Source organism: Aquarana catesbeiana, linkage group LG02 (assembly GCF_042186555.1).
Source record: "Aquarana catesbeiana isolate 2022-GZ linkage group LG02, ASM4218655v1, whole genome shotgun sequence".
Lineage (NCBI taxonomy): Eukaryota > Metazoa > Chordata > Amphibia > Anura > Ranidae > Aquarana > Aquarana catesbeiana.
The window spans coordinates 590,101,233-590,127,832 of record NC_133325.1 but is presented as its reverse complement, the minus strand read 5'-3'; the positions used below and the strand labels follow the sequence as shown (position 1 = coordinate 590,127,832).

Sequence of the window (26,600 nt, the reverse complement as noted above, 5' to 3'; positions counted from 1 at the left end):
GCTGCCCACAGTTAAAATGGTTGCAGCCAGACTCAGTGGAGGGAGATTTCTGCAGCATATTTGGCAAGTACAGAATCACAGTATATATAAAATAACATGCAAAATGGTTGGAGAAAAGCTTCAGAATGGCAAAGATGTTTTTATTACAAATTATTTGAACAGACTGCAGTTCTTTTTTAACAACAAATCTGTATTCCAGGTGTGTTTGAAGTCAACGTATGTAATTGCGTGTACAGCACTCTTGAGATGTTACATGCGGAATTATCCAGTGGCGATGATATGTTTCCATATTGGTTCACCTCCATGTCTGATTTCACTGTGGGGAATCAGGTTATTCGGCAGCAGCTTCCAATTCGCTTTGTGTCATTTGACAGACAAACCAGTTGTGCGGAATGCCATGTCTATGAGGATCCCCAATCATACTCCATTACAATCCCCTTATCCACACAAGGACAATTTTATGAGGGTGAAAATACAGAGTCATATGCACTTGGGCAGGTCTTGCTGTCTCCAGCTTTACTAAAGCGTGCCTTTAAATGCAGAACGATAGGACCTGGAGCTTATAGGATCTGTCCAGTATATGAAATTAAAACAATCATGAATAGTAAGTATATTACCAACTCATGGAAATAACTAAAATATGTATATCTCTATACTGAATGTATTCCCATTTAAAACAGTTAATGTTAGACACAAATCTCTCATTTTGTCTTTTTATGTTTTCTATTGTCTTTATTATTATCTATATGACTTGTTTTCATTGCCTCTGTAATATATTGTATTATGATAAAGCTGAACTAGAAAATGTTTATTTTTAAAGCTTCTCTAGCAGCAAGTATATTAGCCCTGATAATATGTATACTATCATACCTCCCAACTGTCCCTGATTCACCGGGACCGTCCCAGAATTTGATCTGTGTCCGGGAGTCCCGACAAATCAGGGCTGAGTCCTGGAATGCCTGCAGGGTGTCTTGGTTCCAGCACGTCGTAAGCAACACTTCACCTTGCAGCCAGGGAGAGATCTCCTGGCTGCTTATGACAGACACAGTGCACTGCAGAGCCGTGACACTTGTCTTGGGTGCAGTCTTTCGAGGTTGGAGGGGGGACGCCAGATTGTGGGCTGCGCTTACATGCAGGAAACTCTAAGCTTCCAGTGTCCCAACTCTGCTGCCGCCCACAGGTGTAGATAGAACTAGCTTCCTTCTACCACCACCAGTGTCCTAAACAAATGCCTGTGTCCTTGCAGCCATGCTGATCGGCTTCAGCAACAGCTGTACAGTAAACACTAATATCGCAAATATGCCAGCAGACAGAATTCACCCCACCCACCGCTGCTGCCCACTGTCTGCCAGTGATAGTGCTTGGTGATAGTGGTTGTTTGCTTGGACCATGCCAGAGTCCAAGCAACCAATCACATTTGTCCCGTCCCCACGCCCCAGAGTTTCAGAGGAGAAGGGGAATGGAATTTTTTCCCACAGACCCAGCCGGTCATCATACCTCAGCTTCCACCTGCCAGTCCTGTAATAGAAGAGAAGTAACAGGCCATGTACAGTAAGTAAAATCTGTGGAGACCATGATCTAATGGGGAGCTCTGGGGACCCTGATGTAACAGAGACTTTGGGGACCCTAATACAGGGGAAAACTCTTGGGACCTGATGTCAGGAGGGGGCTCTGGGTACCCTGATATAACTTTGGTGACCCTAAAAAAAAGGGTGGACTTTAATGTAACAGGGTGACTCTGGGGACCTTAATGTAAGGAGGGGGACCCTCACATAAGGGTGGAATTCTGATGTAAGGCAGGAACTCTTGGGACCCATATTTAAGGAGGGGGACTCTGGGGACCCTGATGTAAGGGGGTGACACTGGGGACCCTGGTGTAAAGAAGGGGAACTGTGGAAACAGTGATGTGAGTGGGGGACTCTGGGGGCCCAGATGTGATGGGGACATTTGGGGACCCTAGTGAAAGGGGGGTAAAACTGGGGACCCTGATGTAAGGAAGAGGGACTCTAATGTAAAGGGGGGCTCTGTGGGCCCTGATGTGAGGGGGAGGGGGACATTTGGGGATCCTAGTGAAAGGAGGGAGCCCTGATGTTAATGATGGACTCTGGGGACCCTGATTTAAGGTGAGATGCTTGGGACCCTTATGTAAGATGGGAGGAGACTCTGGTGACCCTGATCTAAGAGGGGATTCTGGGGCCCCAATGTATGGGGTGATTTATGGGGAAACTCTGGAGACCCTGATATAAGGGGAGGGGGAAACGCTGGGTAGCTGTCAGGTCACCTGAGTCCAGGTGACAGATGCACCCCATCAGTTTCTGGAGTGCACCGCAAGGTAGTGGACCCTACGGCTGACTACTGCAGATGAAGCTCTAGGTGATACAGGAGAGCAGATACTCTGTAGTACCAACACAGATGACACTGGGGGCTAGAGCATGAGATTTCCCAGGGAGCGGAATCTAAGAGCCCGCAGGTGTTCACCAGAGGCCTCTAGTGGTGGGGATGGATTTAGCTGCAGTCTGGCTCCAGATCACGACCCCTAGGGCCTCCCAGCTCACACTCATGGTAGACTACAGGGAGGTAGAGAGGAAGCAGCAGACTGTGACAACAAGAGATAGTCAGGAGATGGCCAAAGGTCAGGGCAACAAGCATGTAAGGATAGTCAGAGAAGAAACTCGGAGCTTAATGTTCCTGGTGGAGAGCCAGATTTTGTCCCCTGGCTGTAGAGAAGCCGGTTTATGCCTGCAGCGGTCAGCAAAACCTTTGAAATTGTCAGCAGCTGCCTAGAGTAAATCATGAACGTCACCCCAAATAGAATTGAAACTCCTGAGCCGTAGCCAAAGCTGGAATATCTGGAGAACAGGTCATGGGAAGAGGGAGTTGGGGTGTTTTCCATAAACTGTGAAAAAGGGTGTCTTCTGAGAACTGGTGTTTACATGATTGTTGTGAGAGAATTCTGCCCACGAGAGTAGAGAGGACCAATCGTCATGATGAGCAGAGACTAATGCCGCGTACACGCAATTGGAAATTCCGCCAGCAAAAGTCTGATGTGAGCTTTGGACTTTTGCTGGCGGAATTTCCAATTGCTCCATTGGACTTTTGCTGGCGGAATTTCCGCCAGCAAAAGATTGAGAGCAAGTTCTCTATTTTTCCTTTGGAAAAAGTTCCTATTGGAAATTCCATTCATCTGTATGCAATTCCGCGCATGCTCAGAATCAAGTACGAGACGGAAGCGTTCAGTCTGGTAAAACTATTATTATTATACAGGATTTATGTAGCGCCAACAGTTTACGCAGCACATTACAATATAAAAGGGAGACAATACAGTTATAAGACAATAAAATACAAGAGGATTAAGAGGGCCCTGCACAGAAGAGCGGTGAATTCTACAAACTTTTGACAACGATTGGATTTGAGGCTGAAATGACAAGTCAGAGTCTAGGATTACACCTAGTACCTTGGCGTGAGGGGAGGGATTGATGGTTGCATTGATTGATTTTGATGGAAAAGTCATGAAGGGGGGCACGGGCAGGGGGGAATATTAATAGGAAGTGGTGCGACATCCATGCTGATATGTCAGTTAGTAAGTTAGTAATGCGAGAGGAGCCTGAAGGAGTGAGGTGAGGAGTAGACAGATAGATTTGGGTGTCATCAGCATATAAGTAGTATTGTAAGCCGTGGGCGGTTATCAAGTGACCAAGGGAGGAGGTGTAGATAGAGAAGAGAAGGGGTCCAAGAACAGAGCCTTGGGGGACTCCCACAGAAAGGGGCAATGGAGAGGAGGAGACAGAGTTGTAGGTGACACTGAAGGAGCACTGTGATAAATAGGCAGAGAACCAGGATAGAGCAGAATCTCGGGGGCCAAGGGAATGCAGTTTATTGAGAAGGAGCGGGTGGTCAACAGTATCAAAGGCCTCAGAGAGGTCAAGTAGTAGGCGTATGGAGTACTGGCTGTTGGTTTTAGCAGTTAGTAAATCGTTAGTGAGTTTTAGTAAGGCAGTTTCCATGGAGTGCTGTGAGTGAAAGCCAGACTGCAAGGGGTCAAGAAGGTTATTTTTACTGAGGTAAGAGCTAAGACGGTTGTACACTAAGCATTCTAGAAGTGTAGAGGTGAATGGGAGCAATGAGATGGGTCTTAAGTTGTTCAGGTTGGTAGGGTCCAGTGAGGGCTTTTTAAGTATGGGAGTGATCTGCGCATGTTTTAGAGGGGAGGGGAAGGTGCCACTAGAGAGGGGGAGCTTGAAGATGTGAGTGAGGGAGCATAGGATAGAAGAAGATGGTGACCATAGTAGTTGTGAGGGAACAGGATCCAAGGAACAATTGGTTAGGTGGGCATCTGAGAAAAGTTTTGTAACCTCTTCAGTAGTAGCCAATTCAAAAGAGGAGAGTGCTGAATGTGCTGTTAGGCAAGGTATGGTGGGTGGGGAAGATGTACGCACAGTGGAGGTGTCCTCACGAATTGCATCATTCTTGTCTTTGAAGTGATTGGCAATCTCTTGGGCAGTGAGTGAGTTACTGGGTAGAGGGGGTGGGGGACGAAGCAGAGAGTTGAAGAGCCGACGGGGACTGGATGACAAGGAATTAATAAGAGAGACAAAGTAGGCTTGTTTGGCAGCATGGAGGCAGGAATTGTATTTTAGAAGGGCAGATTTATATAGGGTGAAGTCTTGCAGGCATTTGATTTTACACCACAGTTGTTCAAGAGCACGGCAATGTCTCTTGAGATTTGTAGTGTTGTCAGTTTGCCAGGGTTGTAACGGTCAGGGTCTGATTCTGTGTGTGGTTAGAGGAGCAAGTGCATCTAGTGATGATGAGAGTGAACTGTTGTAGACAGAGGTGGCCAGGACAGGACAGGGGAGAGATTATGTCATATAGGTGGTCAGTAGCAGAATAGAGAAGAGAAGGGTTAAAGTGGCAAAGGTTTCGACAAGTAATTGTTTGCTGCTTGGAGAGGTGGGTGGTTAGAGGCAAGGATACAGTGAAAGTAATGAGGTTGTGATGACAGAGAGGAAAGGGGGTGTTGGTGAGGTTGCCAGGGTTGCAGAGATGGGAGAATACAAGGTCAAGGGTATTACCATTGGAGTGAGTGGAAGTATGTGCCCATTGGGTTAGGTCAAAAGATGAGGTTAAGTTGAGAAGTTTAAATTGCTGCAATCCTCAGAGAAATGGGAGAAAACAGACGAATACCGTGCATCTCGAAAGAAGAGAGGGATAGAGATGGAGGGACTGGAAGGACTTGGAAGGTGCTTTGTGGGGATGGAAGGAAGCCAACTCCACCTCCTTTCTGTCTGTTGGGTCTGGGGGAGTGAGTCCAATGGAGACCACCATGGGAGAAGGCAGCAGGAGAAGCTGAGTCAAAATTTTGAAGCCAGGTTTCTGTTATGGCGAGTATGTTAAAGTCATGAGAGATGAAGAGGTCATGTACAGATGTTAGCTTGTTACAGATGGAGCGGGCATTCCAAAGGCCGCATGAAATTGTTGGGCTGCTTTGAGGAAGCAGGGGGATAGAAATTAAACTGAGTGGATTGCGGTGGTTGCCAGGGGGGGTATTGGATATGTGGCTTGCAGTTGGAAAATGGCGGACCAGAATTAGGAGAAATGTCACCTGAGACTAGGAGAAGGAGGAGGGCGAGGAAGGCAAGATGGGAGTGGGATGTGCATGAGCGCACGTGTCTAGTGGCCCTGGTGCTGATGTCAGCATGTGGGTGCAGCAAATGCAGGAGATGATGGGTGCCATAGAAGGGAGAGGGTAGGAGTGAGGGTGATATGTGCATGCTGCAGGGAAGAGAGGAGGGGTAGAGTAAAGATAATTTGAGGATAGAAGACACCAATGTGAGAAGGAAGAGAATAAGGAGCATGTTAGTGGATAGAGAGTGGGAAACTGACTTTATGTAAAATATAAAATAAATGTCAAAGGCTGGTTTGCTTTGCAGAGTGGAGCAGAGTTCTTGTTGTATCTTCATGCAGCATTAGTTAACCTGCTTTCGTTGAACTGCGTCGGTGAAACTGCACATCACGCAGGACAGAGCCATGATGTCTGCGCCTTGCCCCTGTCTGCGCCACCCAATAGGCTGCTTTAAATTTATAGGGAGACTGAGCAGGCAGGCATTTGTCAGTTGGTCATTATTGGGTCTGATCTGAGACACCTGAATATGGGAGAGGAGCATGGGTGGACTGACCATTCGGGCACTCGGGCACTGCCCGAGGGCCCCATGCCACTAAGGGGCCCCATCAGGGTTGCCAGCCTCAATAAAACCAGGGACAGTATGTAAAAATCTGTATTTTTTGAAAAATCCCAAGATAATAGCTGCCCCGCCTCTCCAGTACCTTTTAAGTGTGTGTATGTGTATTCTGTGTGTGTATATTGTGTGTGTATATTGTGTGTCTGTGTGTGTATACTGTATGTGTGTGTATGTATACTGTGTGTGTATACTGTGTGGCCCCATAATCTATTGCCTGGGGGCCCCATAATCTCCTATTGCCTGGGGGCCCCATAATCTCCTATTGTCCGGGGGCCCCATAATCTTCTCCTATTGCTTGGGGGCCCCATAATCTCCTATTGCCCGGGAGCCCCATGAGTTGTCAGTCCGCCCCTGGAGAGGAGATGGCAATACCAGACCAGCTACAGACACAGGCTAGGGTCATAAATTTAATTATCTCTCTTGATCACTCAAGCCAAATGGGGTTGAGAATCAATCACCAGTAATATTGCTATTGCAGTGTGGTTGTTATAGAGCTAGCATTAAATATAGAAGTTTAAAAATATGGCAGCAGAAGACATTTACCAAAAATGTTACGGCAATGTCAGTTCAGTAGAGATGTACAGATAGATAGAAGACATTTACCAAAAATGTTACAGCAGTGTCAGTTTAGTAGAGATGTACATATGGATAGAAGACATTTACCAAAAATGTTACAGCAGTGTCAGTTCAGTAGGGATTAGAAATGAGCCGAGCACCCCCCCGGTTCGGTTCGCATCCAGAACATGCGAACAGGCAAAAAAATTTGTTTGAACACGTGAACACTGTTAAAGTCTATGAAACATGAACATGAATAATCAAAAGTGCTCATTTTAAAGGCTTATATGCAAGTTATTGTCATAAAAAGTGTTTGGGGACCTGGGTCCTGCCCCAGGGGACATGTATCGTGATTTTAATAATGCTTAAAATGAAGCAATAAAAGTGTAATATTCCTTTAAATTTTATACCTGGGGGGTGTCTATAGTATGCCTGTAAAGGGGCGCATGTTTCCCATGTTTAGAACAGTCTGACAGCAAAATGACATTTCTAAAGGAAAAAAAGTCATGTAAAACTACTATCGCTAGCGCCGGCTATAATGAATTGTCGGCCGGGAATACAAATAAAAGTTCATTGATAAAAATGGCATGGAATTTCCCCACAGGGGAACCTTGAACCAGACTTTTTTTTTAAAAATGCGTGGGGGTCCCCCTAAATTCCATACCAGGCCCTTCAGGTCTGGTTAGGATATTAAGGGGAACCCCGCGCCAAATTTTTTTTAAAAAATGGCGTGGGGTCCCCCCAAAAATCCATACCAGACCCTTATCCGAGCACGCAGCCTGGCAGGCCGCAGGAAAAGAGGGGAGGGATGACAGAGCACCCCCCCTTCTGAACCGTACCAGGCCACATGCCCTCAACATTGGGAGGGTGTTTTGGCGTAGCCTCCTAGAGCACCTTGTCCCTATGTTGAAGGGCCTCATCCCCACAACCCTTGCCCGGTGGTTGTGGGGGTCTGCGGGCGGGGGGCTTATCGGAATCTGGAAGCCCCCTTTAACAAGGGGACCCCCAAATCCCGCCCCCGTGTGAATTGGTAATGGGGTACAAATGTACCCCTACCATTTCACAAAAAAAGTGTCAAAAAGGTTAAAAAACACAAGAGACGGTTTTTGACAAGTCCTTTATTAATTTCTTCTTCTTTCCGCTTCTTCTTCTTCTTTCTTCTGGTCTTCCTTCGGTGTTCTTCTTCTCCATCTTCTTCTTCTCCATCTTCTTCTTCCTCCGCTCTTCTCGTCAGCACATCTTCCTCCGGCTTCTTCTCCGCTCCGTCCGCACGATCCGCCTCAGTGGGAGTCTTCCGCCGTGTGACGCTTCGGTTCTTCTGACACTTCTTATATAACTGAGGGAGGGGCCACCCAGTGATCCCGCCCTCTGATGCATGGGGACTTCACGGGGACTTCCCTATGGCTTTCCCGTGTTGTCAGAGGGGGCAGGGTCACCCGGTTACTTATATTTTTTCATTTTGGTTCGGGGTTCCCCTGTGGGGAAATTCCATGTCGTATTCCCCGCCCCTTCTCTTTCGGCGCAGTGGGAGAGGATATGGTGGAGACACAGCAGGTGCGTAATTCCAGTAACGACGAGGAAAGCCCAGAGCCAGAAACGTCCCGATCATGGAGGAGATATAAGGCCTCAAACATGTCCTTTGTAGAGATGGTGGAGATGGTGGACATCTTGAAGAGGGCCGACTATGATGGGAAGTATGGAGCTTACCTACACCCAAATGTGAGAAAGGCCAAGATCATGTCTAAAGTTGTGAGAAGTCTGAACAGGAATTTTGGGGTACGGCGATCCAAGGAGAAATTGAGGAAATGCTGGTCAGACCTGAAATTGAGGGAGCAGGATCAGTACAGAAGGATCAATAAACTGCTTCTAAAAAGTAAGTAGTTGTCGTGTGTTCCTATTATTGTTATTACCTGCATGCTGCTCTATGTGCTTTTCTTTACTGATGTACAGTTTTAAATGGCAACTTTCAGGCTCGTGGGCACGTTCCTTCGCACAATAATAATACAATGTTTTTTGCAGATACAGGGTTAACTACATTTGGTCATGCCTATTTGTATTAAATTAAGTTTAGTACATTGTTGTCTACATGTGTTTGTAACTAGAATGAAATGCAAACTTGATTCAGTGTAATGTAAGGAGAGGACACTCAGCAGCTGTTTACACATCTGGACTCAGGAGCGCTAGTGTGGGACACCAGAACAAACATTTTAGGGTGTCACACACAGGTGCTCCAGGGGATACTAGGGGTGTCTCCATGTGTGAATACTGTCCAAAAAAGGGAAGTATTCCAGCTTTGGTAAGGGAAAAAAAAAATCATGTATTCAGCTTGGAACTGTGCCAAAGCAGACAATTGTGCGACACTTCCAAGCAATGTTTCATATTCCTATTTCTGGCCTCAAATATCTGTGTGCTAAGTATATCTTTTGTTTAATTCTCATAGGGGAGAAAAGACTTGGGACGTCTGAGGACACCAGGAACCCCCAACCTCATAAAGAAGGGGAACTCAGCACACCACAACCTTAGGATGTGGAGAAAAGAGAGGTGGATGATGTTGAAATAGTGACCACACCAGGTGAGCGTTTACCTGAACCACAGCTTCAGGTAATAGATGTATGCCTGCATATTTATAATACATGGTGTGTTTTTTTTAAATTTTAGGTGATGTACATATTGTGAAAGAACAATCTCCTCATTTCACCAGTGCAAGTGCACAAATGCTAATCCAGAACATAATGGTGTGTAGTCGGGATTTAGACATCATAAAGCAAAAAACCAATGATGTTGAACAAAAAATGAAGAACATGATTGACGTATTAGGGAGAATCTAAATAACAACAAAATGACACAATTTTAAAAGCCAAATTTTGAAGATGCACAGTGTGTCAACATGAGCTATCTGCCATCATGGGATATCAATGTACGTGTTTTGTGGGTGCAACCCCTTCCTCGCAACTCAAGTAGGTGAGAGGAAGGGGTTGCACCCCCAAAACACGTCCTTTGATCCCCCATGATGGAAGCGAGCACATGTTGACAATAGGCATGGGATCAGGAGGGAAATCCCCATTTTGAATTTCAATTTTTGTGCATCTACAAAATTTGGCTTTTACAGGGGTGACATCTGATGAAGGCAAGATCCACACAGTTTTGACATACTCGTGTCTGATATTGCCTTCACCTTTTTTTACGTTGAACTTTGTAAGTTCCAGAGTTGTGTATGTTATTGTTTGAAACATGCCTGTTAAAGCAAAATATGAAGCTAAAAATGTCAAACTTAATTAAACAAAGATGTATTTTTGGTGGAAAAATGTTTTACAACGCACATGTGAATGTGCACGGAGTAAAAGTTTTTATACTCAACAATGTGTGGCTTCTTCTTTCAATGTTCAATACCAGTTTTTGTATTAAGTTGGTGTTTACAGTTACAAAGGGGGTTATTTAATAAAGCGAAATACACTTGGCACTACAAGTACATTAGGAGAACCGAGGAGACAGCTAAAAGAGAAAGAAACAGTAAATCAAATTCAAGATTATTTCAGATCAAGATAATTTTTAATTTTAGAAAAGAATCAAAATTGTGCTGGCATAGCAATGGCCCCCCTACCCCTAAAATAGTCCAGATACTTTTGCCGCACATTACGGGTAATTTGGGGGGGCAAGCCAGGACAGCCAGCTTCCAGGGCCCTCATTGGATTTATGTCCTGAATTGCGGCCTCGGGCCCAACTGAGGCCACATAATTTGAAGCATTTCTCCTTAAATAATTATGTAGAATACAACATGCTAGCACTATATCATTCAGTTTATACTCCGCCATGTTGATTGCCATAAGGAATAGGCAGAACCAGCTGGCCATTATACCAAACGCATTCTCCACCACTCTTCTGGCTCTGGTCAGCCGGTAATTAAAAACCCTCTTCTCTGGGGTGAGGGTCCTCTGGGGGAATGGCCTCATCAGATGTTCACCCAGACCAAATCCTCATCTGCGACAAACACAAATGGGAGTCCTTCCTTGTTCTCTTCAGCAGGTGGCAATCCCAAACCACCACTCTGGAGATGTTGGTAGAACTCGGTCTGGGCAAAGACTCCACCATCCAACATCCAGCCATTCTTCCCCACGTCCACATAGAGAAACTCATATTTCGCTGACACCACGGCCATCAACACGATACCATGAAACCCCGTATACTTAAAATAGTATGACCCCGAGTGGGGTGATGGGACGATGTGGGCATGTTTCCCATCGATTGCCCCTCCGCAGTTGGGAAAGTCCCACCACTCGGCAAACTGTGAGGCCACAGTCTGCCATTCCTGTGGCGTTGAAGGAAACTGTGGAGTCAAACCAGGAAAAATAAAATTACTACTTTTGCACATAACATTGCAAGCAGATTAGACAAAAACATTCTTGGCCAACATCAGTATAACATTTATTTTAAGGAGTATTTAATGACAAAAAGATAATGTAAACTTATTAGATTCCTCACCCCCTCTGATGACCCATTGTAAAAATTTTAGGGGGGGAGTTCTAGATGAGTTTGGGACCCCAAAAAAATATTATGGCACTCTGCATGAATTTAAGGACAACAATAACATTTGTACAAATTTTAGGGAGTGTTTAGGGTAAAGCACTTCTATGGAGCTGACAAAATACATTCTTAAGTGACTAGGCTAGGTGTGTATGGGCCCAGGATAGCATGCTGGGGAGGTTAGTGACAGCAAATATGCATGAAGAACAAAAAAGGAGCATTAAAAGCTTACAGCATGTATGAGGACAAAGAGGACATTCACAGCATATCACAATCATGATAATTAGGGAATGATGAAAGAAATAAAATACATTAGCAAACATTAAATACATAGAACGTGATGTTAAAGGAGAAAATTTATCTTAATATAGTCCTTCTGCAGGACCTGTATAATGGCAGAACAGGTCTCTGGAATAATGATCCCCAGACCCTGGGGTAAATGCCTGTTGAGAACTTGAGGTCCTGCAGATTTCTCCCTGTCGCCAAGTACCGCAACGTGGCGTCGAGCCTCTGTTCAGGAATGATGGCTTGCCGCATTCAGGTGTCCTGCTTCGTAATATAAGGGGACAGCAAAGCCAACAGATGGTGGAAAAACGGGGTCCGTCATCCGGAGAAAATTCCTGAAATCATCAGGATTATTCTCCTGGATCTCCCGCAACAAAGGCATATAACAGAATTGGTCACGCTGGAGCAACCAATTCTTGGTCCATGAACTCCTCCCCACCCTGTTCATGTACTGGGCTTGGGTAAAAGCAAGAACCCCAACACCAAGCCCCCGCACAGCATGAACTCTACGACGAGTACGTAACCGCAAATGGCTTCAAAACGGTCGGCTGGTCAGAACGAACTAACAGAAAGCACTGAAAAACAGAAAGGCCTGAGAAGAGCGAGCTGAAAATCAGAAACAAGCGGACAAGAATGCGCTGAAAAACAAATACGTACTAAAATAATACGCACTGAAACCCAGATGCGAACTGACTACACGCACTGAAGAACAGATGCGAACCCACAAGCACAAACTGAAGAGCAGTAATGATCTGAAAAGCACAAGGCTGAAAAGCGTGAATCGTCTCTCACCAAACTTCTACTAAAATGTGATAAACACGAGATTAGCAGAAGGAGCCCAAAAGGTGCTTGCTTCGTATGGAACTTCCCTTTTCTAGTGCCGTCGTACGTGTTGTATGTCACCACGTTCTTGACAGTCGAAAGTTCAGAGAACTTTTGTGTGACCGTGCCTATGCGAGCCAAGCTTGAGCAGAATTCTGTCGGAAAAACCACCCAAGGTTTTTCCGTCGAAAATTCCGATTGTGTGTACGCGGCATAAGGTGCAAAGAAAGACCTCTAACTCCTGACTAAGAAGAGGAAAAATCCAAAACAATATTGAGGAATTTGCAAAAGGCTCTCCAAAAACGAGACGTAAATTGAACGCCCCTGTCGGAAAAAATATGAGAAGGAACCCATGGAGGTGGAAAATTTCACGAACAAAAATGGGAACCAAGGCAGGAGCAGAAGGAAGACCAGGAAGAGGAACAAAATGAGCCATCTTGGAGAACTGATCGATTACCACCCAAATGACCATATTATTCTCTGAAAGTGCGAGATAAAATCTATGGCAATATGAGACCAGGGCTCCTTAGGAATGGGCAAGGGCATAAGAAGACCAGCAGGGGCTTTTGTGGAGGATTTAGACTGAGCACAGACATGACAAGCCTTAACGTAGTCTTTGACATCTGAGCGGAGATTAGGCCACCAGTAGTGACGACTTATGAGCAGGAAGGATCAGAGGAACCCAGCATGACCTGTCTCCTTGGAATCATGTCCCCAACAAAGGTTCTTAGCTCAGTGGGGACGGAGGTCTTCCCAGGAGGAATTTTTGACTCCACGGTGGTAGAATGGGCAACAGTGCAAGGGGTCAGAATGATTGGCTCAGGTTCAGGGGTTGACTCCTCGTCCAAAGTATCAAATGACCTAGAGAGTGCATTAGCCTGACCGTTGCAGGGACCAGGTTTGTACCTAATCATGAAATTAAAATGGGAAAAGAAAAAGACTACACCTGGCCTGTCTGGGATTCAGACATTTAGTATTCTGTAGGTACTGTAGATTCTTGTGATCAGTAAAAATCGTTATGGAGTGAGGGGAACACTTCAAGAGATGACGCCACTCCTTTAACGCTAATTTAATTGCAAGAAGTTCCCAATCACCGATAGAATAATTTCTCTCTGTCTGAGAAAGTTTTTTGGAGAAGAAGAACGCACATGGTTGACGTCTGTTCTCAAAGAATTGAAGAAGCACAGCTCCCACCCCCATTGAAGAAGCATCCACTTCAATAAAAAATGGATCCCCAGGATTAGGTCTCCTTAAGAGAGGTCCAGAAACAAAGGTCTGTTTCAGGCCGTGAAATGCAGAGTCCATTTGCACCCTTCTTGTTCAAAGCGATAATAGGCGCAGCAATGGAAGAGTAATTCTTTATTAGGGATGAGCCGAACACCCCCCGGTTCGGTTCGCACCAGAACCTGCGAACGGACCGAAAGTCCGCACGAACGTTAGAACCCCATTGACGTCTATGGGACTCCAACGTTCGAAATCAAAAGTGCTCATTTTAAAGGCTAATTTGCATGGTATTGTCCTAAAAAGGGTTTGGGGACCCGGGTCCTACCCCAGGGGACATGTATCAATGCAAAAAAAACTTTTAAAAACGGTCGTTTTTTCGGGAGCAGTGATTTTAATGATGCTTAAAGTAAAAAAAAAAAAAGTGAAATATTCCTTTAAATATCGTACCTGAGGGGTGTCTATAGTATGCCTGTAAAGTGACGCGTGTTTCCCGTGTTTAGAACAGTCCCTGCACCAAATGTCATTTTTAAAGGAAAAAATCTCATTTAAAACTGCTTGCGGGTTTAATGTAATGTCGGGTCCTGGCAATATGGATGAAAATCAGTGAGACAAACGCCATGGGTACCCCCCCAGTCCATTACCAGGCCCTTTGGGTCTTGTATGGATATTAAGGGGAACCCCGCACCCAAATTAAAATAAGGAAAGGTGTGGGGCCACCAGGCCCTATATACTCTGAACAGCAGTATACAGGCTGTAGGTTTGTTGTTAAGTAGAATCTCTTTGTAATTTTGAACGGGTACATTTTTAACGTGTTTAGCTCCAGCCAAAAAATCTTTTTTAAGCTTTTTAGAAAACATAGGGAAGGGTTATCACCCCTGTGACATTTGTTTTGCTGTCTTTCCTCCTCTTCAGAAGATTTCACCTCACTTTTTGTCCCAATGGATTGGAAAGCATCAGTGGAAAGGAGAAATGTTTTTCCCATATTAACTCTTACAGGAGAGAATTTCCCTTCCTAGGGGTAGATTTATTCTCACTTCCTGTTGTCTCCTTCCGTTTGCAAGTAGGAGTCGTTTGTAAGTTAGTTGTTTGAAAGTAGGGTCCTGCCCTATATACTCAGCAGAAATTTGGGCCTTAGGTATTGCTGTGGCCACAACACTGTAAGCCCTCACAGGGCTCTGCTGTGAAATATTAGATCAAGAATTGTAATTACATGCCCCTGTTGAACAGGAGCTGAAAAATTAGGCCTTAGGCACTGGTGCTGGTGCTGGTGCCACAACACTGCAACCCCTCACAGACACTCTAGTTGGAATGCAGGAACGAGCCCTGCTGCAAAGTATTGCATCAAAAATTGTAATTACACGCCCCTGTTAAACAAGGGCTGAAAAATTGGGCCTTAGGCACTGGTGCTGGTGCCACAACACTGCAACCCCTCACAGACACTCTAGTTGGAATGCAGGAACAAGCCCTGCTGCAAAGTATTACATCAAAAATCGTAATTACACGCCCCTGTTAAACAGGGGCTGAAAAATTGTGCCTTAGGCACTGGTGGTGGCACCCAGAACCAAAAATGTTCTTACAAGCTATCAGCGTGATCATTGAGGAGGAAGAGGATAATTACTCAGGGATAGTCACTCAGCATCAGCATAGGCAGTCTTTGAAGGGATCTGAGATTTCAAAAAAAATTATTCGGTTACATCAGCATCAGGTGCTTGGTAGCTGGTGGTGATCCAAGACTCATTCATTTTTATGAAGGTCAGTCGATCGACCGAGTCAGTGGACAGACGCACCCTGTGATCGGTTACCACGCCTCCAGCAGCACTGAATGTGCGTTCCGAAAGAACGCTGGATGCAGGACAGGCCAGTAGCTCAATTGCATACTGTGCAAGCTCTGGCCAGTGATCCATCCTCAAGACCCAGTAACCCAGAGGATTTTCGGTGGGAAAGGTGTCCAAGTCTGATCTTGCCCCTAGGTATTCCTGCACCATGTAAAACAGACGCTGGCGATGGTTGCTGGAACCGATCATACCTTGGGGCTGTGGACCAAAAAATTGTCTGAACGCATCGGTCAGACGGCCACCTTCTCCACCGCTCCTTCTTTGACTGACCGAAGCCTCAGCAACACGTTGTCCAGAAACAGGAGTTTGTAACCTCCCAGTCTCTGGGAACGCGTTGCACAGACCTTTCTGCAAGGCCTCCCGAAGATGTTTCATCCTCTGCTCCCTCTGCGATGGCAAGATAAGGTCCGCAACCTTACCCTTGTAACGTGGATCAAGGAGGGTTGCCAGCCAGTATTGATCCTTCTCCTTGATACCACGAATACGAGGATCCTTACGCAGGCTTTGCAGGATCAGGGAGGCCATGCAGCGTAGGTTTGCCGAGGCATTCGGTCCGGAGTCCTCTGGGTCACTAAGGACGACATGGTCCGCAGCCACCTCCTCCCAGCCACGTACAAGTCCATGTGTTTCTTGGGACTGATCCCTTAAAGACTGCTGCTGATGCTGAGTGCCAGGCTCCACCTCCATACTGACACAATCTTCCTCCTCCTCCTCCTCCTCTTCCTCCTCGTCCTCTTCCTGTGTGATCGGCGGGCACGCAGGAACACTGTCTGGATAAAGGGGGCCTTGAGAGCTAAGGAAGTCCTCCTCTTCCTGCCTCTGTTCTGCCTCAAGTGCCCTGTCCATTATTCCACGCAGCGTGTGCTCCAACAGGTGGACAAGGGGGACAGTGTCACTGATGCATGCACTGTCACTGCTCACCATCCTCGTGGCCTCCTCAAATGGTGACAGGACAGTGCATGCATCCCTGATCATGGCCCACTGGCGTGGGGAAAAAAAACCAAGCTCCCCTGACCCTGTCCTGGTGCCATAGTCGCACAGGTACTCATTGATGGCCCTCTGCTGCGTGTGCAGCCGCTGCAGCATGGCCAACGTTGAGTTCCACCTGGTGGGCATGTCACAGATTAGGCGGTTCTTGGGCAGGTTAAACTCCTTTTGGAGGTCCGTCAGCCGAGCACTAGCATTATATGACCGGCGGAAATGCACACAGACTTTCCTGGCCTGCCTCAGGACATCCTGTAAGCCCGGGTACCTGCCCAAGAACCGCTGCACCACCAAGTTAAGGACGTGAGCCAAACAGGGCACATGGGTCATTTGTCCCTGTCGGAGGGCAGAGAGGAGGTTGGTGCCATTGTCGCAAACCACCATTCCTGCCTTAAGTTGGCGTGGCGTCAACCACCTCTGAACCTGCCCCTGCAGAGCTGACAGAACCTCTGCCCCAGTGTGGCTCCTGTCCCCCAAGCACACCAGCTCAAGCACCGCATGGCATCTTTTGGCCTGCGTACTTGCGTAGCCCCTTGAATGACTACGGAGCACCGCTGGTTCCGAGGAAGAGGCCATGGAGGAAGAAGAAGAGGAGTGGGTGGAGGAGAGAGGTGTGTCACAATCATTAGCATTTTGGAGGCGTGGTGGCGGAACAACCTCCAACACTACTGCACCTTGTCCTGCATCCTTCCCAGCTGCCAGCAGAATCACCCAATGCGCCGTGAAACTTAGGTAACGTCCCTGTCCATGCCTGCTGGACCATGAGTCAGCGGTAATATGCACCTTACCGCTGACCGCCCTGTCCAGCGAGGCATGGACATTGCCTTCCACATGTTGGTAGAGAGCCGGAATCGCCTTCCGTGAGAAAAAGTGGCGTTTGGGTACCTGCCACTGAGGAACCGCACATTCCACAAACTCACGGAAGGGGGCAGAGTCTACCAACTGAAAAGGCAGCAGTTGAAGTGCTAGCAATTTTGCCAAGCTAGCATTCAACCGTTGGGCATGTGGATGGCTGGGAGCAAACTTCTTTCGGCTGTGCAGCAGCTGGGGCAGGGAAATTTGCCTGGTACAATCTGACGTCGGTGTACCAAAATCAGATTGCCCACAAGTACGTGGCTGTGACACACCTAATTCTACACCTTCATTCCTCTCAGTGCAGGTCTCAGAGAGGACTGAAGGTCTAGTGGGGTTGGAAATCTCAGCTGATGAGGAGCAAGCAGAGGTCCTCTTTGTTCTTTGGTGTGGGTCTTTTAGATACGCTTGCCAACGAACTGCATGGCAGGTCAACATATGTCTGGTCAAGCATGTGGTACCCAAGCGGGAGATGTTTTGGCCACGCGAGATACGCTTGAGACATATGTTGCAAATAGCAGCGGTAGGATCTGATGCACTCGTCTCAAAAAAGGCCCACACCAAAGAACTTTTTGAATAACGCGCAGAGACTGCAGCGCCCTGCACATGTGGAGCTTTGGGGTGTGATGCAGTCAATGTGCTGCCCTTAGGCTGGCCCCTGGAGGGCATCCTGCCTCGTTGGTGATGTGCCGCCTCCTCCTCCTCCTCCTCTCTCCTATCAGGCACCCACGTTGAGTCAGTGACCTCATCATCCCCTCCCTCCTCATCACTGGAGCAAACCTGGCAGTATGCTGCAGCAGGGGGAGCATGACTGCCAGATTGCTGTCCTTCTTGGGCACCCCCTCTGTCCGTGCTCGTGTTACTGCCTTCATCGAGCTCAGTATCATCATCAGAGCCTTCCAAACGCTGGGCATCCTCCTGGAGCATGTACCCAACACTGTGGTCAAACAGTTCGAGGGACTCCGCAGGAGGACATGGTGGGGCTAGGGAAGGAGTCACTGATGACATTGAGCCGAGGGAAGAGGCCGCTGCTTTGCCAGACAAAGTACCCTGGGCATGGGTGAGAGAGGATGAGGAGGATGAGGACGGCTTGGTCATCCACTCGACCAAGTCTTCCGCATGTTGCGGCTCAACATGGCCAGCTGCCGAAAAAAAGGCCAAGCGTGTCCCATGGCCATGTGCTGATGAGGATGCACCGTCTCCACGACCAGCACTAGACACAGAGCCTGCTTGCCCTCTCTTATTGGCTTGTGACTGTCTGCCTCTCCTTCTTGGCCTTCCAGACATACTAATGGCCTGTAGCTGCACTAAGCTGGGATATATATATATATATATATATATATATATATATATATATATATGTACTGATACTGCAGCTAGCAAAATCAACTGCCTGCCTGTAGTATGAGAACACCACCAACCTTCTACAGGTAGCTTTAGCTGAACACTGTGAGGTGGACGCACCCCACTAACTTGTAGGTTTAGCAGAACACTGTGAGCAGGACGCACTGCACTAACTGTAAATAGTCTAGCTGCCTGACTGTGGTACTAATAGGATCAAAAGAACACCAGCAATTTTCTTCAGGTAGCTGTATTTACTGTAACAAGACAAGCCTGCCTGTCAGTAAGAAGATAACAGGAACGGATCTAGCTGAACACTGTGAGCAGGACGCACCCCACTAGCTTGTAGGTTTAGCTGAACACTGTGAGGTGGACGCACCCCACTAACTTGTAGGTTTAGCTGAACACTGTGAGCAGGACGCACCCCACTAACTTGTAGGTTTAGCAGAACACTGTGAGCAGGACGCACTGCACTAACTGTAAATAGTCTAGCTGCCTGACTGTGGTACTAATAGGATCAAAAGAACACCAGCAATTTTCTTTAAAATACTGTAACAAGACAAGCCTGCCTGTCAGTAAGAAGATAACAGGAACAGATCTAGCTGAACACTGTGAGCAGGACGCACCCCACTAGCTTGTAGGTTTAGCTGAACACTGTGAGGTGGACGCACCCCACTAACTTGTAGGTTTAGCAGAACACTGTGAGCAGGACGCACTGCACTAACTGTAAATAGTCTAGCTGCCTGACTGTGGTACTAATAGGATCAAAAGAACACCAGCAATTTTCTTCAGGTAGCTGTATTTACTGTAACAAGACAAGCCTGCCTGTCAGTAAGAAGATAACAGAAACGGATCTAGCTGAACACTGTGAGCAGGACGCACCCCACTAGCTTGTAGGTTTAGCTGAACACTGTGAGGTGGACGCACCCCACTAACTTGTAGGTTTAGCTGAACACTGTGAGCAGGACGCACCCCACTAACTTGTAGGTTTAGCAGAACACTGTGAGCAGGACGCACTGCACTAACTGTAAATAGTCTAGCTGCCTGACTGTGGTACTAATAGGATCAAAAGAACACCAGCAATTTTCTTCAGGTAGTTGTATTTACTGTAACAAGACAAGCCTGCCTGTCAGTAAGAAGATAACAGAAACGGATCTAGCTGAACACTGTGAGCAGGACGCACCCCACTAGCTTGTAGGTTTAGCTGAACACTGTGAGGTGGACGCACCCCACTAACTTGTAGGTTTAGCTGAACACTGTGAGCAGGATGCACCCCACTTACTTGTAGGTTTAGCAGAACACTGTGGGCAGGACGCACTGCACTAACTGTAAATAGTCTAGCTGCCTGACTGTGGTACTAATAGGATCAAAAGAACACCAGTAATTTTCTTCAAAATACTGTAATAAGACAAGCCTGCCTGTCAGTAGGAATATAACAGGAACGGATCTAGCTGAACACTGTGAGCAGGACGCACTGCACTAAATGTAAATAGTCTAGAAGATAACAGGAACGGATCTAGCTAAACTGAATACAGTGTATATATATATATATATATGCAACACCTGGGATGCATATATATACACAATACACTTTAAGTGCAGCTAACTGACTGACTGTCCTGCCTAATCTAGCTAACTCAAATGAAATGACACTGTCTCTCTCTCTCTCTAAGCACACCGGAACACACTGCACAGGGCCGCCGTGCAGGCGGCCTTATATAGTGTGGGGCGTGTACTAAATCCCCTGAGCCATAATTGGCCAAAGCCTCCTTGGCTTTGGCCAATTATGGCTCTCTGTTAAGGCGGCGCTGTAATTGGCCAAGCATGCGGGTCATAGTGCATGCTTGGCCAATCATCAGCAAGCAATGCACTGTGATGCCGCAGTGAATTATGGGCCGTGACGCGCCACACGAATTTGGCGCGAACGGCCCATATCGTTCGCAATTTGGCGAACGATCGAACAGCCGATGTTCGAGTCGAACATGGGTTCGACTCGAACACGAAGCTCATCCCTATTCCTTATGAACTGCCTATAATAATTTGTGTACCCAAGAAAGCGCTGTGTGGCCTTGAGGCTAGCAGGAAGAGGCCAGTTGGTAATGGCCAAGACCTTTCCAGGGTCCATTCGAGGACCCAAACTTGAGAAAAAGCATCCCAGAAACAGGACCTCAGAACATTCAAAAGAACATTTCTCCAGCTTGGTATACAGATTATTCTCTCTAAGGCGCTGAAGTACATGGTTTCTGCGGACAAACAGATTTTTTGAAAAGATGAGAATGTCATCCAGATAGATGACAACAAACTGGTACAGCAGATCCCTGAAGATTTAATTGACAAAGTTTTGGAACACAGCTGGGGCATTACACAAACCAAAAGGCATAACAAGGTATTAGTAATGCCCGTCTCTTGTGTTAAATGCGGTTTTTTATTCGCCACCTTCCCGTATCTAAATCAGATTGTATGCACCTCTGAGATCCAACTTGGTGAAAATGGAGGCACCCTTAAACCTGTTGAATAACTCAGATATTAAAGGTAAGGGTTATCAATTTTTCGATACGTCGATAGTCGATGCAGGGTCTCAAGGTACCATCCTTTTGGCAATGAAAAAGAACCCTGCTCCTGCAGGTGATGAGCATTTCCGGATGAAACCTCTCTCTAGATTCTCGGCGACATACTCTGACATGGCCTGGGTCCCTGGGATGGACAGAGGGTAGGTACGACCCCTGGGCAGAGTTGCTGCAGGGACAAGGTCAATAGCACAGTCAAAAGACCTGTGGGGAGGAAACACCTCAGCTGATTTCTTACAGAACACATCACGGTAATCGCTGTATGCAGCGGGAAGATCAGAAGATACAGATGTGGTAGCAACTGGAAGTCTCTCCTTGGGGGCCACCTTGAGAAGGCAGGAAGAAAAACAAGAGGGACCTCAAGCCAGGATCTGCCCAGAGACCCAGTCCACATGTGGAGAGTGGAGCTGTAGCCAAGGAGGGCCCAATACAATGGGGGTAGTAGTTTTGGGTAGAATGAGGAAGGATATCCACTCCTGGTAGAGTATCCCTACAGACATCTTAATAGGTAGAATCTGGAAGTGGATAGGGCCCCCTGGGAGAACAGTGCCATCAATTGCCGAGACTATCAGTGGCGTAGGGAGGGGTGAAAGGGTAAGCTTCATGGAAGAAGAAGTTCTCCAGTCTATAAAATTGCCAGCAGCCCCGGAATCCAGATATGCAAAGATTGATTGAGGAGAAGCGCCTACATGAAGGAACACTGGAAGAAGAAGACGAGAAGGTGATGTTTCTGGGTCTAATACGCCACCTTTCAGATGTATTAGACCCGAGTGTTTCCCGGACGAAGCAAGCAGGAGTCACGAAAATGACCCTTGCCCCCACAATAGAGACACAAGCCAAGAGTTCTGCGCCTAGCACGTTCTTCGGGAGTTAGCCTGGTCTGGCCCAGCTGCATAGGTTCCTCAGCAGGCAGAAGATGCTCCACGGGATGAATGGAGGGGAGCTCAGACTGGCTAGGGCCCAGTGAGTGCTGGCCTCTTTTCTAGGGACCTCTCCTGAAACGGTCGGTCGTCCAGATCGGCGGGGATGGCTCTTACCGCTAATTTGTCTTTTACTCGGTCAGAGAAGCCATGTAAAAAGGCTACAATAAGACAGGAAGTAGTGTTAGGTGTGATGGTGAGGAGCAGTTGTGTTGAGACACCTGTTTTGGAGAGCTGTGAGTCTGCTGGAGGCTGCTAAAATAGTCAACAAGGACTGTTAAAACCTTAGGCTAAAGATCCACCAATGAACTGTATGTGCCTTTTTACTTTTACTTTGTGCTGAAGATAAGCAGACTTTATTTAGTATGTTTATGCTTGTGTGCTGCTGATAGCTTTATTTTGATTTCCCTGCTGAAAATAAAAACCTTTTTGTTTAAAGTTTTACCGGCTTTGCACTCGGTCCTGTGGAGCTACAAACCCCCAAACTGTACAACTGATGGAGAATGCGAGCAGAGTGCATTTGCAGCCGCAAAAGCCATTTAAAACTGAAAACTGACATTTAAAGAGACAGAGTACCTATGGCATGTCTTGGGTGAAGTCAGCTCAGACACTGCAAACAGCAGGAAAAGGCATGGAGAAGGTCATCAAGGCACTGGCGCAAGCCACCGTGACCCAGCAGCAAGTCTCAGCAGAGGCAAAGCGTTGCCATGAGGAAGTGATGGCTCAGCAGCAGGCCCTGGCACTGTAGCTGCACAACAGGAAAGCACACGGTTGCTAGCCGCCCAGTTTACTGCCCAGCAGGAGTTGACTAAAGCACAGGTGGCTGCCTTGCAGGAGGCAGTACAGCATCTGGCTCAGGTATGAGAGCAAGCGGTCGTCGCTGCTAACAACCAAGTATCCGTGACGGCCAGTCATTTCTTTCAAAAACTTACACTGGGCTGGCATTATCTCCCCTTTCCTTACTTGTGACCCGCAAAAGTCCTACTTTGACCTGCCAACCGAGCACATCAGCGACTATGAGCATCTGAAGGCAGAGATCCTGGCCCCCCTGGGAGTGACCAGAGCAGTCTGGGCTCAGAGGGTTCACCGCTGGAGGTACAACCCTGACCGGCCATCCAGGTCACAAATGCACAAACTGGTACAGCTAGTTAAACAATGGCTGCAGCCAGAAAAGTCGATAGGCCCGCAAATGGTGGAACCGGTGGTGATGGACTGCGGTCCCTGCCAGATGACCTACAGCTTTGGGTAAGCCATGGAGACCCTGCAACCGCTGACCAGCTGGTAGAGTTGGTCGAGAGAATGCACCATTGTGGAGGCCTGACAAGCATCGGGAACCCACATCAGGGGAACCAAGGCCTGCCATAGCACCTGGTAGAGAAGCCCTGCCAGATGTTGGAACCCGCAAACCTGCATCATCTTCCGCAGAACCACGGAGGTTGGTTCCTGTCCCAAGAATGGGGGACATACAGTGTTGGCGATGTCGGTCCTGGGGACATATATGGGCACAATGCCCACTTCAGGAGGAGCCTATGGATTGCAGGACTGGTCGGAGAAGCTCCTTCTATGTTCAAAGAGCATGTGCCACTCATCTTGATCTGGCTGCAGGATGGTTTGAGTGGATGGCCACACAAAAGGGACACAGTTCTTCTCCTCCTCACTCCTCACCTTTTATGTCTACCCTCACTATATCTCATGACCTCTCAGCAGAATCCACTGACAGGGATGATGGTATAGCAAAGGTTGTCACGGGTCCTTGCAAGACGTCTGCCAGCAGCACACCACCAGCTGCAGAGTATAGGAGGCAAATTTCCCTGCCCGAGCTGCTGCATCAAAAAAAATACTCTCTACCAACCAAATGCCCAGCGTTTAAATTCCACCTTGCCAAAATTGCTGGCTTTGCATCTCCTGCCTTTTCACCTGGTGGATTCTGCCCCCTTCCCTGAATTCTGCAGAATGAGTTGTACCACAATGGCAGGTTCCTAGTCCCATCATGTGGAAGGCAATGTTTTGGCATTGATGGGCAAGACAGTCAGCAGCAAGGCCCACCTTACTGCTGACAGATGGTTCAGCAAACATGGTCAGGAACGGTATATTTCGTTCACAGCACACTGGATAACTCTGCTTGCAACTAACAAGGATGCAGGACAGGGCTCAGTGCTGGAGCTTGTTTTGCCACCACATCTCTTTATACAGCTGGTGGTGATGATGCAAGATCTGTCAGCTCCACCTCCTCCTCCATGCACTCCTCTGCTGAATTGTCCTATGAACCACCAGTACCGCCTAAGCGTTCAAGAGACTATTCAATGAGTCAGGCTAAGAGATGTCATGCAGTGCTTCAGCTGGTCTGTCTAGAGAACAGGAGCCACAACGGAGCAGAGATTCTTTCAGCTCTGCAGGGGCAGGCCCAGAGGTGGTTCACACCATGGAGGCTTGAGCCAGGAATAGTGGTGTGCAATAATGGCACTAACCTTCTGTCCGCCCTTCAACACAGAAAGTTGACACCTGTGCCATGCCTGGCACATGTCCTCAATTTGGTGGTGCAGCGTTTCTTAAACAGGTACCCAGGTTTGCAAGATCTTCTAAGGCAGGCCAGAAGAGTGTGTAGCCATTTTAGGCAGTCATACACAGCCAGTGTTTGGTTGGCTGAAATTCAGCGGGAATTCCACCTGCCTGTAAACTGTCTGATTTGTGACATACCCACCAGGTGGAACTCAACTTTGGCAATGCTGCTGCGGCTGCACATGCAGCAAATGGGTGTCAACAAGTACCTGTGTGAGTATGGCACAAGGACAGGCTCAGGGGAGCTTGGCTTTTTTCCCCACGCCTATGGCTGCTGATAAAGTATGCATGCACTTCACTGTCACCATTTGAGGAGGCGATAAGGATGGTGAGCCGTGACAATGCATGCATTAGTGACACTATCCCTCTTGTGTTCCTGCTGGAGCATACTCTGCGTGGCATTATGGCATTAAGGGCATTTGAGGCAGAGCAGTGGATGACTTCCTTTCCTCTCAAAGCCTGCTTTATGCAGACACCATTCTTGCAATGCCACAGAACACACAAGGGGAGAGAGAGGAGGAGGATTTTTGGCAATTTTGGAGGCATTGAAGCAGAGGAAGGCATATATGTCAGATCTTAAGAGATGGTTTTCAGCCCCAAAAACCCTGGGAGTAGTACGTGGCAGGGAGGAGGCAGTTCCAGATAGTATAATCCTCAGTGGCCTCGAGGACTCTGCGATGCATGGGCTCCCTGATTCTTCAAAGCCTGCGAAAGGAACCAATCATTTTTGGCATCAAGGAGAAGGATCACTATTGGTTGGTAACCCTCCTTGACCACCATTACAAGGGGAAAGTCTTGGAACTCATCCAGCCCTCGCAGAGGGAGCACAGGATGAAATATTTTGAGGACACCTTAAAAAGTAGTTTATGTAAAACCTTTCCAGAGTCTGGTAGGTTACAGTCTCATGAAAAAGGTATTTTTGCGACTTCTGTTGGTCAAAGGAGAATATATATAAACAAGTGTAGCGCTAAAAGTGATACAAAGGTGAAAAAATATGAAAAAATATATAGAAATGATGAAAAAGATTATCACAAAATAACTTTAAATGTCTAGTGAATGTCCATATTGAATAAATCAAAGTCCATCATGATATAAACCGTTAAAGTCACCACGTGAATAAACAGCTATATTAGTGACAATACTGTCCCAAAACTGGATGAAGGCGTACCAAAGAGAATGGACCCACAATAAGTATGTACTATATAGGTCAGGCAAATTTTTAGCAGCATTGATAGAGACACAAAAAACAATTATGTAATCTTGGAAGCCTTCAAGAAGATCCGATGTGTGTAGACATAAGATTGTGCAAATACCACCACCCGAATGAATGAAGGCTTACCAGAACGTTGGGACCCACAAAGCGTATGCTGTATGGGTCAAACAGGCTTAAATTGCCCACTGGCAATGGAGGGGGAGCCCCAAAGATGGACTGAAGGTGGAGTCCTAAAGGTTCTTTCCCAGGGGTATCTTCTCCATATAGAAGTATAAACGTCCTCGGACATAACCCACATAGAATGAAGAAGGGGCCATATAGTGTAATTCCGTATAAACATAAAATTTATTTAAAGAGAAACACTTACATCTCAAAGATAAAAAGCGCTTGTGTGTTAAAATGGCGGCAGTGGAGTCATCCGACGCGTTTCGTCACACAGGACTTCATCTGGGGTACTTACCCACTGCAGCCAGACTCCTTTATATAGAGACTAAGACCCCTGTGATGAGAATCAAGCTCCTTGAATTTTTCAAATTGGCACTTCCGGGTCGGCCAAAATGGCGGGCCCGAGTGCGTTCCAAGCCTTTCTGTCATATGATCCACCCCCTTAGGCCTCGTGGTATCATAAACAGCGTGTCTCCGCTGACAGAAAACTGCGACCTAACGTCACAGCGTCTGGATTG

The 26,600-nt window shown here is 47.1% G+C and overlaps 1 protein-coding gene across 3 annotated transcripts in view; it reads left to right on the top strand.

The window, feature by feature from the left end:
• The window catches only part of THEMIS2 (thymocyte selection associated family member 2), a 184,899-nt gene that overhangs the window by 62,615 nt on the left and 95,684 nt on the right, over positions 1–26,600 (top strand). For all 3 annotated transcript variants that reach the window (XR_012241733.1, XM_073616257.1, XM_073616256.1), the window contains exon 3: positions 200–604. Coding sequence is in view for 2 of the 3 variants with exons in the window: in XM_073616257.1 (XP_073472358.1) it covers positions 200–604 (405 nt within the window). In the remaining variant the exon portion in view is untranslated. The remainder of the gene's footprint in view (positions 1–199; positions 605–26,600) is intronic.